Source organism: Tachypleus tridentatus, chromosome 13 (genome assembly GCF_004210375.1).
Source record: "Tachypleus tridentatus isolate NWPU-2018 chromosome 13, ASM421037v1, whole genome shotgun sequence".
In the NCBI taxonomy this organism is placed as follows: Eukaryota; Metazoa; Arthropoda; class Merostomata; order Xiphosura; family Limulidae; genus Tachypleus; species Tachypleus tridentatus.
The window spans coordinates 74,288,212-74,302,559 of NC_134837.1; the positions used below are offsets into that span (position 1 = coordinate 74,288,212).

General features: G+C 34.6%; 1 protein-coding gene across 5 annotated transcripts in view; it reads left to right on the top strand.

Annotated features, from left to right (window-relative positions):
- The window catches only part of LOC143241108 (uncharacterized), a 74,832-nt gene extending 62,289 nt beyond the window's left edge, over positions 1–12,543 (top strand). For 3 of the 5 annotated variants that reach the window (XM_076484665.1, XM_076484666.1, XM_076484668.1), the window contains 3 exons: positions 5,150–5,353; positions 9,502–9,722; positions 11,995–12,543. In XM_076484665.1, coding sequence (XP_076340780.1) covers positions 5,150–5,353; positions 9,502–9,722; positions 11,995–12,281 — 712 coding nt within the window. In that variant the 3' untranslated portion in view covers positions 12,282–12,543. Of the gene's footprint in view, positions 1–5,149; positions 5,354–9,501; positions 9,723–11,994 lie in introns of those variants that run through there. The other 2 variants (XR_013022178.1, XR_013022179.1) reach the window with 2 other exon arrangements.
- The last annotated feature ends 1,805 nt before the right edge of the window (positions 12,544–14,348 follow it).

A 14,348-nucleotide genomic window follows, 5' to 3' on the forward strand; every position in this document is an offset into this window, starting at 1 on the left:
AGTGAGGTGTATCTCCACTTGCAAAGATGGAGTTACAATGCTGACCAATGTCCTCATTCTGATATTTACATCACCTCATCCACCTGCCATTATCAAGGCAGGTTATCTCAATTGCAGGGTACGGCCATGCATTCCAAACCCTCTCCGATGTTTCCAGTGTCAGCGGTTCGGTCACTCAAAGACGTCATGTTGTGTTTTCTTGACATATGCTCTTTGCATTGGCAAGGACCATGATACCAAAAAGTGTGAAACAGACACTCATTGCATCAGTTGCAATGGCTCTGAGCCATCTTACTTTTGTTCTTGCCCTAAATAGTCGGAAGAAAAAGAGGTGCAGCGTTTTAAAACGATTCATAACATTACTTATCCCGAGGTTTGAAAGTTGCTGTCCACCACTTCATCTCGGGCATATGCTGCTGCACTTCATTTTACTACTACAGTGGGAGTGCAGACAGATCTCCAAAAGAATCGTTCTCAAAACAAATGAAAAGTCTTTTGACCTCCATGGTTAAAAAAGTTGATGAATCAACTTCAACACCCATCTCTATCCCTTACATATATTCCAGCAAATCCCAAGATTCCCTTCCTTTGGTTCTGGGTACAGACATTTCCTCGGATACATCTTCTTCTCCCAACCCACCCCAAGATGCAAAATGATCATTTGTTCACATCCTCATTCACTGGAATTCTCTTCCAACATCAAAGACCTGCCCAATCGACCCAGGACAGGATTCTTGGATCCTTGAATAAAGACAATAAATAAAAAAACGTGGTTGTAAACAGAAGGATTCTCCACCCAGTTTGCCTACACATAAGTAAAAATGGCCACCTTGATTCAAATGGAACTGTTGGGTTCTAATCTGGATGACATCAAAACACTGATTTCTTCCTTACCATCCTGTATGCCTTTCCTTACAGGAAACATTTCTGAAACCTGCTGATATATTCACCTTTCAGTGGTTTTCTTTGTACAGAAATGACAGACTGTGTGATGGATAAGTGCATGGAGGGGTGGGACTGTTGGCTGATCAGCATATGCCCACCCTGTCTTTGCCACTTGACACACCCTTGGAGGCCATGGCCATCTGTGTTTCCTTGGGTCATACCATCACTGTTTGTTCTCTCTACCTGTCACCTGGAGAGACATATAATTAATTAGACCTTGATACTTTCATAGAACAGTTGTCATCTTTCTTTTTAATCTTGAGGGACTTTAATGGACATCTTCCCCTCTAGGGAAGTGCTGATATTGATAGGAGGGGTTGCTCTGTATAGCATATGCTCTCTGATCACAACATTTCTTTTTTCAGTACTGGTTCTTCTACTTATTTTCATGCACCTAGTCAGTCCTTTACTGCTATTGATCTCTCAATTTTTTCCCCTTCACTATCCTCCCATTTTTCATGGAGGGTTGACAATAATCCACAAGGCAGTGATCATCTTTCTATATCCTATAATTTTGAGAGAGACTGGCCATAGGATACTTTCCATGGATATCCCACACTCTCAACTGCATCGCTTCCCAGCAGACCCATGAACATGCTCGGTGGGTAAGACATCAAAGCCAGAAGGAATCTTGGATTAAGTTCACAACCAGGATATCTTCTACGACCAATTTCAAAGTCATGTGACAAGATTCAAAAGGTTAGTGGGCAATATAATTCTGTCCCCCTCTCAGTCTTGCTCTCTGATGGCCAGGAAGTAGCTGATATCTGGAGCATCACTGATACTCTAGGTGAAAGCTTTTGCTGGGTATCTAGCACTTCTGCTTCTTCTTCCACCTTCTTATCCATCAAAGCTCGGGCAGAGCAATCACCTTTTTCCTTCTGAGCTGATTGTCTCTATGACTACAATTGCCCTTAACACTGGTGGAACTCAAACTGGCCCTTCATTAGTCTGGCATACATCAGTTGGGCCTGATGATATACATTATGAAATGCTGCGCCATCTATCTCCTACTCCTCTTGCTATTTTACTGATTGTTTTTAACCGGATCTGGCAGGAGAATGGTTTTCCTGACGCCTGGCATCAGACTATTGTCCTACCTTTCTCTGAGCCTGGGAAGGATCCCAAGATTGCTTCAAACTACTGTCCAATTGCTTTGGGAAGCTGTCTCTGTAAGACCTTAGAGATAATGGTCAATGCTCATCTTGTTTGGTTCCTCAAATCAAACAACCTCCTCTCATCCACCCAATGTGGGTTCTGACGACAGAGCTCCACCATGGACCACCCAATTCGACTTGAAATGTCAGTCAGAGAAGCCTTTCTCAAACAACATCTTGTATCAATATTCTTTGGCATCGAGAAGGCTTATGATACATGGAGGTATGGCATTTTGCGAGACCTCTATATATATGGGTTATGTAGCCATTTCCTCACTTTTATTAAAAATTTTTAATGGACAGGAGGTTCCAAGTTCATGTGGGTTCAACACTTTCCTGTTCTTTTTTACAGGAACTTGGAGTCCTTCAGGGCTGTGTTCTGAATGTCACACTTTTCACAATAAAAAATTAATGCCATCACTGAATAACTCCTTCTCACTATTACAAACAGACTCTATGTCGATGACTTTCACATCTCATGTCAGTCATCGAACGTGAGGTATATTGAGTGGCAGCTACAGACTCCCCTCAATCATTTACTGAAGTGGACCACAGCAAATGGCTTTAACTTCCTCTCTCTAAAACTATTTGCATGCACTTTTGCCACCAACAGGGTATTCACCCTGATCCTGAACTCTGTATTGGTGAAGTTGTGCTGCCTGTGGTCTCTGAGAGAAAGTTCTTGGGGCTTCTCTTTGACCATAAGCTGACCTTTATACCACACATCAAACAGCTAGGGTCAAGTGTACAAGAGCACTGAACATCCTCTGTGTTTTCTCTTCCACCACTTGAGGATTGGATCAATGTTCTATGCTAAAGATGTATCGTGTTCTTATTTGATCGAAACTCGACTATGGATCATTGGTCTGTGGCTCTGCCAGACTCTTGGCCGTAAAGATGCTGGACCCCATTCATCATCAAGGACTTCAGGTCTGCACTGGGGCTTTCTGCACTTCCCCTGTTCAGAGCTTATACATAGAGTCATGAACCTTCTTTGCACCTCTGCTGTTTGCAACTGTCTTTACTATATACTTTGAAACTTTGTTCCTTACCAAAGCATCCCACCTTTTTCAGGCAGATGGTCTGCCATTGTTCCTTTTGGCCTTCGTATCCAGGCACAGTTGGATGAATTGGGTTTATCCTTGGATAATATTGCTGTATCCACTGGTCAGCCATCCCACCATGGCTTCTTACAGTTTCCAGTTGTGACCTATTTTTAAGTCATCTGAGAAAAGCATATACTCCCTAATGGAAATATTGTCTGTTATTTGCTGAACATCTTTGAACCATCCTTCCATTCCTATTTATACAGATGGTTTGAAATCAGGTTACTGTGTGGGCTCTGCCATGGTTTGTTGTGGTTTGGTGGTTGTGCACAGAATTCTCTCTACAGCTTGTGTTCACTGCTGTACTGTATGCCATTTCTCTTGCCCTGGATCACATAAAAGCTAAGCAGTACTCAAACTGCACTATTTATACTGACTCTCTTAGTTCTCTACTGGCCCTGTAATCGCTTCACATTAGTTCACACCCTGTTCTTGCTTATATTCAAAACTGACTGGCCCATTTCTCTTTAACATCTACTTCTATCCAGTTTTTCTGGATACTGGGCCATGTTGGTATTTGCGGGAATGAGCTCGCCGACACTGCAGCTAAATCTATCACTCTGGCACTATCACCACTGTGCGTGTTCCATACGTGGACTATGGTCCTGTATTCAAGGCTCGGCTCCATGCCAACTAGCAGTCAACTTGGAGTGAGCAACACAAAAACAAGCTTTTCTAAATAAAACCCTATATTAGACTTTGGCCGTCTTGCTTCAGTAAGGATTGGAAAGAGGAAGTTGTTCTAACTTCAGGTGACTAACGCTGCTGTTTGAACTACCTGTTAGTCATTCTGGTGAGTTATTATTAAAATTTTGCTCCAAGTCTTTTAAAACGTATATTACTTTACTTTTTGAAAATGGCCATGACATAAACTAACTTGGAACCTGGACTGGAAAGGCCAACTTCAGGTGGCTGATAGTGGTTTTTGTACTTACCTGTTAGTCTTCCTGGCAAGTTATGATAATTATAATTTTGCTACAGAAAGCCCTTTACAACTTGTATTACTTTAGTTTTTTTCTTAACATTGCAGACAAAATGTGAACATTGGTTTTATGCTATTTATGTTTTTTAACTTTGTTTTATTTTACTTTAATTTCCTTTTATGAATTTTACTGAATTTACTTGTAACTTTTATTGGATGTTTGGCACAGATGGCCTGGCTGCTTTGTGCCGTGAAATACTAAATCAACCAACCAACCACTAACGTTCATGTAATACATTGTATTGAGTAATTTTATGTTTATCTCTATCATAAGAATGAGCATTAAGAACAAACATAATAAAAAAAAATTGAAACTACTTTTTTTCTAGATAGGAAACACCAGCAATAATTAATGATATTAATTATGATTTTGAAATATTTTTTGCTCATATGTTATTTGCTATCTTGTAACTGACAAAGTTATTGACCCACATATAATTTGATGAATGAATGATGTTTAAAAAATGTGTTTAAAATTCACTACTGATATTTGCATGGTTGTTGGGGATTAGTATTTAAAGGTCTAGTGAGAGACTTAGATTAGTAGGTTTCAAGGGAATCACTTGAAGTGCACTGTTTTAATTTCAGACATACTTTTTAGGTTAGTTTATCTTTGTGTGCATAAGTATACAGTTATTATAGAAAAAGGGACTTTCTAAGATAAAATGTAATTTAAAAATTAATGATTCAGACCTAATGTAGAGATTATTTTGTAATTTTGACACTGTTAACTAATAACATAGTAGTAAAATAATTAATAAAAATTAGTAAGGGTTTAAACTTTCCTTTTGAATTTCTATAAACATGTTTGTAAGATATAATTCAGAATTTTTAAGATATGATAAACACTTATAACTAAACAAAGTAAATCATAAATCATGTAGGAGACAAATGTAAAATACAGTACAAAATACAGCAAAAAATCAGGGAAAATTGTGAAATTGTTTGAATTTTTTTAGACTGTTATCATCTCTTGAAGAATATGACCCAACTGATGATGCATGGCGCCCAGAAAGACCAATGCTCTTTCCAAGGATGGGAATGATGGTGGTTACTTATAAAAAAATGATTTGGGTGTGTGGGGGCATAGTTGAGTGCTGTCCAAATGCAAACAGAGCATCATTAATCTCAAATGTTGCTTGTTATGACCCATTAACAGATCAGTAAGTTGGGTTTTATTTATTGACCACAAGTTTATAAGTAAATTATGCATCTTACTTAGGGAAGGATATTCTTATGGTAATGATAAATGTACTATAACATTTTTTCAACATCCTGATTCTTGTTATTGCTTCTGAAAACTGAAAACAGAGAGATATGAAAAGTTAAACCAGGTCATATTTTAAACATGAGTGTTTTTTTTTAATTCACATATTTTTGCTTTATACCTTTTTAGAGCAAAGGTAAACCATTTTAAAAACTGTTTTCCAACATGGGAAGTTAATGGTCAGTATCTTTTAGTATAATATGACTAATTTTATATAATTTGACTTTTATTTGAGCTTCAAGTATTACAAAAAATTGGCATTCATTAACACATTTTTCTTAATACAGTGATATTTTTAGATTTAACTGATTTTTTCATAAAGTATTAAGAAAGCTTGCTTTACAGTGGGAATATCAGAGGTTAAGTAAGCAAATAAGCAGAGTTTTGAGATAAGAGACTGGACATGACATATTAAACAAAATAAGTACAATTTTTATTTATTCAGACACAAAACATGTATACATTTTCACGTTAGAGACTAGATGTTGCCTTTTATGGGAATCTTGAATTGATTGACAAATTTTCTTTCTTAAAAATGTCTTCATGTCAACCAAATTGCATAAAATCCTGTGTCAAGCTGTTTAAAATTTACGTTTCTTACTCAGTTGAAAACCATTTTTGTTCAAAATGGGAAAGACTGTAACCTCAAAGTATCATCTTCCCTATTTATGTAGAATATTTTTGTATGATGTGCAGCATTACAGCAGTATCTCATGCAGGTAGAGCAGGTATTATCTCTAAAGAACAACAAAGAAACAAAAGAAGCTAAAATGAAATGAGACTAATAGTTTTTCTGGAGAGCTACTTTAAATATTTTAGATAAGTAAAAGGTTTGAAACCTTTGGTTATCAACATTCAGTGTTTCTTGAAATATGTTTACTCCTCAGTGTATGTGTAGGTGTTGTTAGTCTTTTATAGTGTCCTGGTGGATTGTGGAGAATGTGTTATGATTGGTTGGATTATCACAGTTTCTTATTGGAGGAAAGATTTCCTGTAAATTCAACCAATGGCAGCCACTGGTTACTCACCTCTAATCCGGAACTTCTGTTTAGTGAAGATTTAATAGTGTTAATATAAAATGATTCTTTGATTTTTCTTGTCTTCGAAACTTTGTCCTCTACACTTGTGTCTCCACGACAGGCACTTGCCGTCCATTTTAAAGTTTCATCATGAATACTCTGCCTAAACAATCTATCAAAGAATATATTTATTCACTTACTCCCTGAACTGTTACACTAAAACAGTGAATTTGTGACTAAACATGAAAAGTTGACTAAGTCTCCAATTACAAAATATATGAAGTCTAGTTCTCTAGCATACATTTAGCATTTATATGAACATTTCTTTTAATAATGTGACACTAGGACAATGATGTAGTATATGCATCTTGTTCTCTTATTAACTTCATTGTTATATAGAACATCATGATTATAGCAGGTATAGGTTCAAACTCCAGTTTTAAAATATTGTAACTGCATTTTATAAACCAAGGTAAGCAAAATGCATTTAGTTGTTGATTGTAAAAGATTAATATGATTTCATTATTCTCATTCTTCAATTTAAATTAAACTATCTTTGTGTGATTCATGAGTTTGTGGAATTAGTTTATCGTAATATAATTTTGGACTTGAACAAATATACTTGGTGTTTCAGTAGCAGATTTTCTGTTTCAGCCACTGAAATAATGTGATGATAATAATGAACTGTATGTAACACAGCTCTGTTTACACTATATTATAATTAATGTAATAATTATAGTCCAAATCAGTGATGAAGCCAGAAGGAACACAAAGTGGACCAGAATGTAACCAATAATGTCAAATATTTAACTCTCTATATCTTGGTTCTAATTATTTTGCTAAACATATCATTCACTACTTTGATATGGCTTTTAAAAACATGAAATTGACAACATGTAGAGTACACACACACACACACACACACAACATACATGTGTGCATGAATATACATATACAAATATATAGTTACTAAATTATACACATGAATTGTAAAATGTAATAACTATAAAATATACCCTCCCCCTCACAAATGGTAACCAAGCCCCATATATTTCCATATAATTGTAGTAATTTATGATTCTGGTTGACTTGGGCCCCTGCTTTTGGCTCAGACGTCCTTGCAACTACAGAGGCATGCTTACACAACTGGATTTACATGTGTTCAAAATATGAAGTTGTGTTTCAGTTTTATGTGAGATGATTTAATTAATTTGTTTATGAATCACCTTCAGTAGATAACAGTGTGAAGGCTGAAGAAATAACATAATTTTTATTTTAGCATAGGTACAGTAGAGCAATTTCACATGCTTTAAAGTGAGTGGGTGTAGCTTTGCACAGTTCAAAGTTCCCAGTATTTTGTCATGTTAATATGACAGTGTTTACACACGTCTTTAGTCTAGCATGGCTAGGTGGTTAGGGCGCTCAACTCATAACCTAAGGGTCACGTGTTTGAGTCCCCATCACACCAAACATGCTCACTCTTTTAGCCATGGGGGCATTATAATGTGGTCAATCCTTCCATTCATTGGTAAAAGAATAGCCCAAGAGTTGGCAGTGGATGGTGATACTAGCTAACTTCCCTCTAGTCTGAGACTGTTAAATTATGGAAGGCTGGCACACATAGCCCTCATGTAGCTTTATGTGAAATTCAAAATAAACAAACACAAGCTTTTATATTGCAAAATGCCAATTTAAGGGTTGTTGCTCATTATTGTTTGTATAAGTATTTGTATGTTCTATATTTTTAGTACTTGTAATGAAAAGTTGGAAATAATTAAAAGTGTAATGCTTTTGTTTAATAATTATTAAACACATTTTAAGATATTTGAGTGAATGGTTGTGTTTTAACTAAATCATATGGAATAACTTAATTATTTTTGGGTTGAAGAATATAGATACTTTTATTATAGAAAGTCCTCAAAATGTCCTGGGGTTCTTGATCAAGTTTAGAAATATAATAACAGTCTCAACTTTTGTTCTTCATCAAGTGTAGAAATATAATAACAATCTCAACTTTTGTTCTTGATTAGGTGTAGAAATATAATAGCAATCTCAACTTTTGTTCTTGATTAGTTGTAGAAATATAATAGCAATCTCAACTTTTGTTCTTGATTAGTTGTAGAAATATAATAGCGATCTTAACGTTTGTTCTTGATCAAGTGTAGAAATATAATAACAATCTCAACTTTTGTTCTTGATTAGTTGTAGAAATATAATAGCAATCTCAACTTTTGTTCTTGATTAGTTGTAGAAATATAATAACAATATTAACTTTTGTTCTTAATTAAGTGTAGAAATATAATAACAATGTTAACTTTTCTGTCTGTATATCTTTTTATTTACTTCTTTCAAGTCTATTATTCAAAATCATATTTAAAAAATATTTTGGTATATTTTGAAAAACTTTCAATTAATCATTTTAATAATTAACTAAAAGTTACTTTCGAGATTCTTATTCCAGTTCAGTGTTGCTCTTTGATATTAATTCCTGAAAAATTCAGTGACATTTTTCTGAAGTAATCCACACAGTTCTAAATTCATATGTTATCTTTCCATTTTCTTGTGAATTTTTAAACGATCATAAAAGCCATTATTAATCTCAAGTTATAAATAGTCCATGGAATATTGATTAATATTTTATTTATTTCATGTTATTTTCTCAAGACAAGCTAATGTTTCTAGCAATATTAAACATGAAACATGTCTCTTTATGTTCCATTTGTTCCTTAAGAAAACAGTATTGTTTGTGATGTCTCCTTGCAAGACAGCTGTAAGTTTACTTACTTACAACTCTAAAACCTGGGGGTTTGATTCACTAAAGTTCATACAGCAGATAGAACAATGTAGTTTTGTTCTAAAAAAATAAGTCTCTTTGTAAATTTTACACTCAAATTAAGAACATAAAAATAAGGAAAAAAACATGTTTGTAAGTATATAATTTTAGCTTTATGACAGATTATGTTTCTAACATAGAAATATTCAGAGATTTACACAGCATAATAATGTTACTACTCATTTATCTCAGGTGGTTCAACAAACAATCTTTACCTGAGCCTCGGGCCTTTGCCTCAGCTATCATTGTGGATAATGAAATGTGGCTGTGTGGAGGCTGCATAGCAGCAACATCTGCTGGAAATTACTTTGTCAGCTCACCATCAATTAATGTTTATGATAATGAAAAAGATGAGTGGTTTGAATATGATGTCTTGGATGTACCTAGACATGCTGGAGCAGGAGTGAACTTAGGTGTTTATGTTATTAATGAACTTCATTATATTGAAACATTTTAGCACATGAAGAAATAAGTGTTATTTTCTTATAATTGTGTATCTGTATTATGTACAAAGAAATAATATTGACCATATCTCAGTAAAAAAGAAACTGAAAAAGAACAAGCAAAATAATTGTGAACTGATTTTTTTAAATTGTGCACATAGTTGTGAAAGAGAAGTTTTGAAAGGTTTATAATAGTATCATTCTGGCTGATTAACAACAAGTACTAAAGAGATAGCTAAGGAAGACCAATGATCACCCTGAATTTTGACATGATTCAACTGCCAACCTATATCTGGTCCCATAAATGATTTTATTTGACCCATGTTCACATTATTAGTCACATGTTATGTTTCCAATTTATGCGTTAAAAATAGTGAAAATCTCAAATTATTAAGTCTTAAGTAAAACCTTTGGGCCTCTAGTGTGTTTAAATCTGACTATATATAAAATTGGTCAAAACCCTTGGTAAACAGATTTGCAGATGGCTTTGTTTCTGTAGCTGGTGTTCGAGGTTAGTAAACATATGGTACTACGTTTTCATAAGTTACGTCAAATATATATTTAAAGTTGTACAGTATCTTTGCAGGCTGTGCTAGGGATAATATATAAAACATGTGATTCCTTATCTTTGGGCCCAGCATGAGCAGGTGGTTAAGGCACTTGACTCGTAATCTGAGGAACACAAGTTAGAATCCCCATCACACCAGACATGCTCACCCTTTCAGCTATGGGGGCATTATAATGTGATGGTCAATCCAACTATTCATTGGTAAAAGAGTAGCCCAAGATGTTGTAGTGGGTCCTGATGACTAGCTGCCTTCCCTCTAGTCTTACACTGCTAAATTAGGGATGGCTAGTGTAGATAACCCTTGTGTAGCTTTGTGCAAAATTCAAAACAAACCAAACCAAAAGAGTGGGGAAGTGAATTAAAGTGGATGTTTTAGGATAAGCCAGCATGACTGATGCTTTAAGGTATTTTAAATATTCAAAAAAGTTCTGTGCAAAACATATTCTTTTATCTTAAAACATTTTATGAAAAACAAGTAGGAAATTTTGTAGGATAAAAACAGTAGAGATGTTACATATACATTAATTAAGAAAATATTAAAATGTCAGAGTTAACATTTGATATTTTCTTTAGTATCTTCTTGATGCATTAGTTTGTTTTATTGTTTGACTAACACACACACATATATCAGTAAAAATTTACATGGAATAATGTTAAATACTTAAAAACTAATAAGAAGGATTAAAATCAGTTAATGAGTATAATATGGCAACCATCTTCTCTTTACACGACTTATATTGTATATCAATGTAGCAATTTTATAGTGCATACCATAACTTGGTTTGTTCTTTTTTTATTTTTATTCATTATAAGAATTTAAGTGGTGATTTTTAAGAATCATCATCAGGTTTGCTCCAACAGATAATGTAAAGTAAATAAGTAAGTATCAATACATTTTATTGGGAATATTATTAGTGAAGTAACTTTAATATTATATAAATCTATTGGAGACCTAAGAAAAGTTGTACATAATTCAGTCAAAAGCTTAACCAATAAATATAAACATGGAGAAAAGTAGGAATTAAGTAAATTTCTCATAGTTTTTGGTGAATTAAATGGCAACTGCTTTCTAGAAAGCTGCACTTAACCTTAAAGTAATATTTACTTGAACTTTGTAGCTCATTGTATATGAAAGGAATCTAAGTCATAATTACAAGCAGTATTTTTATGTAATATGGATGATACTCAATATATGTAGAATAACAATATAATTTAATGTATACAGAGTGAGCCTCAAATAAGTTAATTATTTATAAGTTATACATAATGAAAATGTATCTTAAATGTTATTAACTGTTACCACTTTGTTTATGCTTGAAATTCAATGATTAGTTTTTATATTTTGTTAAAAAAATGTTTGTTTACAAAGGTTTGAGGTAGGATTGTGAGAAAAAGAGTGAACTTTGTCTATGGTAGAGGTTATCTTCATGAAGTCACACTAATTTAGAGGTATTACTCCTGTACTGACAACTTTTTCATGTTTTGGGATTACTCTGTATTCAAGTGGTGATTGAATTTTGAAATAAGTATTTTATTTTGTTCTAAATTAGAATGATTTGTTCATTTAGTTAGTTTTAGATTTCCAACATACAAGAGTATCTTAATTAGAAACAGTTATTACCTTAAACAAGAAAAGATAAGAGTTGAAAGTGACTGTTCATTATTCTATCATAGACTCTTGCCTTTTCTTCATCGGTGGAATGAGTAGTCAGACATGGGGTGCTTTGGCTCGGAACGAACTCTATATATATGAAGATGCACTGACATTGGCTGATGATGAAGACAGCAGAGATGATGATGATGAAATACTTGTACCTGCTCCTCTGCCTATTCCACTAACAGGATTAGTTGCTGTTGTGGTTCCAGCTGTCCATCCTGCTATGAGCAAATCCAGTTTCTCTTCTCTGCTGAGATGCAAAGTAACAAATTACAGGTTACAAGAAGATCTTGAGTCAACATAGAAATAAAAAATTCATAAAACTTTCATAGTTATAGCATTGAGTTTCATTCTTTATGTATTTTTTACTGTACTTTTGCATAATAAGTAATGAATATTTGAGTTACCTTCCAAAAATTGTTTTATAATTGAACTATTATATTATTACATACATATACTTATAACAGAGATACCTTGAAATATACAACCATTTTGGGAATTAGAAAATAGTCTATCTGAGTTTGTAAATAGTAAAATATATCAATAAAATTATATTATTTTACCATGATGTTACAATAGTCTTAAACTTTCAACATGTTTCATAATTAAGCTACACCAAAATTTGTTTATAGTTATGTACCCTTGTATTTTTTGTTGCTTACATTTAATTTATTTGGAAATACTGTTGGTGGAAGACTGTGTAAACAAAAGTTTATTTGGTGGACTTACTACACTGATAAGTAGAGTAACCAGACATACAGACAAATATTACGACTTGTTGCAACTCCCAAATTATTATATATTATATAGGCCTATACAATAAAGTGATAAATTGTTCCCCCCAGGGCTTGAAAGGGGTGAAAAGAAAATTTCTAGTGAGATACAAATAAATTTAATCTAAATTTATATAATCTAATAATATAATCTAAATTAGAAATTAAAGCCATATATTCGAACCCTCTCAAATGTTTCCAATGTCAACAGTTTGGTCACTCAAATACATCATGTCATGGTTCCTTGACATGTACTTGTTGCAGTGGCAAGGACCATGATGCCTATAATTGTGAAACAGAATCTCATTGTGTTAATTGTAGTGGCTCTCACCCATCTTAATTTCGTTCATGCCCTAGATGGGTGGAAGAAAAAGAGGTACAGCATTTGAAAACAGTTCACAACATTTCTTACCTCGAGGCTCAAAAGTTACTATCCATCATTCCATCTCGGACTATGCTGCAGCACTCCATTCCACTGTTGCAGTGGGTGTATGGACAGATCTCTCCATGCCTCTGAAAAAATTGTTTTCAAACTAAATGAAAAGTATTTTGCCCTCCATGGTTAAGAAAGTTCATGAGTCAACACCCATCTCTGTCCCTACCATTCCTTTCAGCAGATCCCTGGATCCACTTCCTTTGGTTCTGGGTTCAAGCATTTACTTGGGTCCAACTTCTTCTCCAGTCCTGAAATGCACAACAGTTTTTCGTCCATGCCCTCAGTCACTAGAATCTTTTTCTAATGACAGAGACTTGCCCACTTGACCCACAGCAGGATCCATGGAGGTCAATAGACCTCCTTCTAATAAAGAGAGGAAACGTGGTCGAAAATAGAAGGACTCTTTGTCCAATTAGCCTCCACGTAAATAAAACTGGCCACATTGATACATTGAAACTGATGAGGTTTTATTTCTAATTTAGATTATGTCAAGGCACTGATTGATTCTTATCATCCTGTGTGTATTTCCTTACAGGAAACATTTCTGAAACTTGCCAATATAGTCACCCTTCAACAATTTTCTTTGTACAGAAATGACAGGTTGTGTGGTGGAGGAGTGGCGCTGATGGTCGATCAGCATGTATTTATCCTGTCTTTGCCACTCGACACACCCTTGGAGGCCGTAGCCATCCGTGTTTTTTTGGATCATACTGTTACTCTTTGTTCTCTTTACTTGCTTTCTGGAGAAAACTATAATCAATCAGACCTTGATGCTCTTGTTGAACAATTGCCATCTTCTTTTTAATCCTGGGGGATTTTAATGGACATAATCCTCTCTGGGGAGGTGCTGATATTAATGGGAGGAGTCACTCCATAGAGTATATGCTCTCATATCACAACCTTTCTCTCTTCAGTACTGGTGTTTAAGCTAATTTTCATGTGCCTAGTCAGTCTTTTACTGCTATTGATCTCTTGATCTACTCCACTTCACTATTCTCTCACTTTTCATGGAGGGTGAAAAGTAACCCACGGGACAGTGATCATTTTCCTATCATTTTGAGAGAGGCTGGCCATGGTTGATGCCACCCGACCCACGTGCTCCAGTGAAAGCTGGACCAAGCTAACTGGCCCTCTTTCACTGCTTTCTCGTAACTTGATCCTG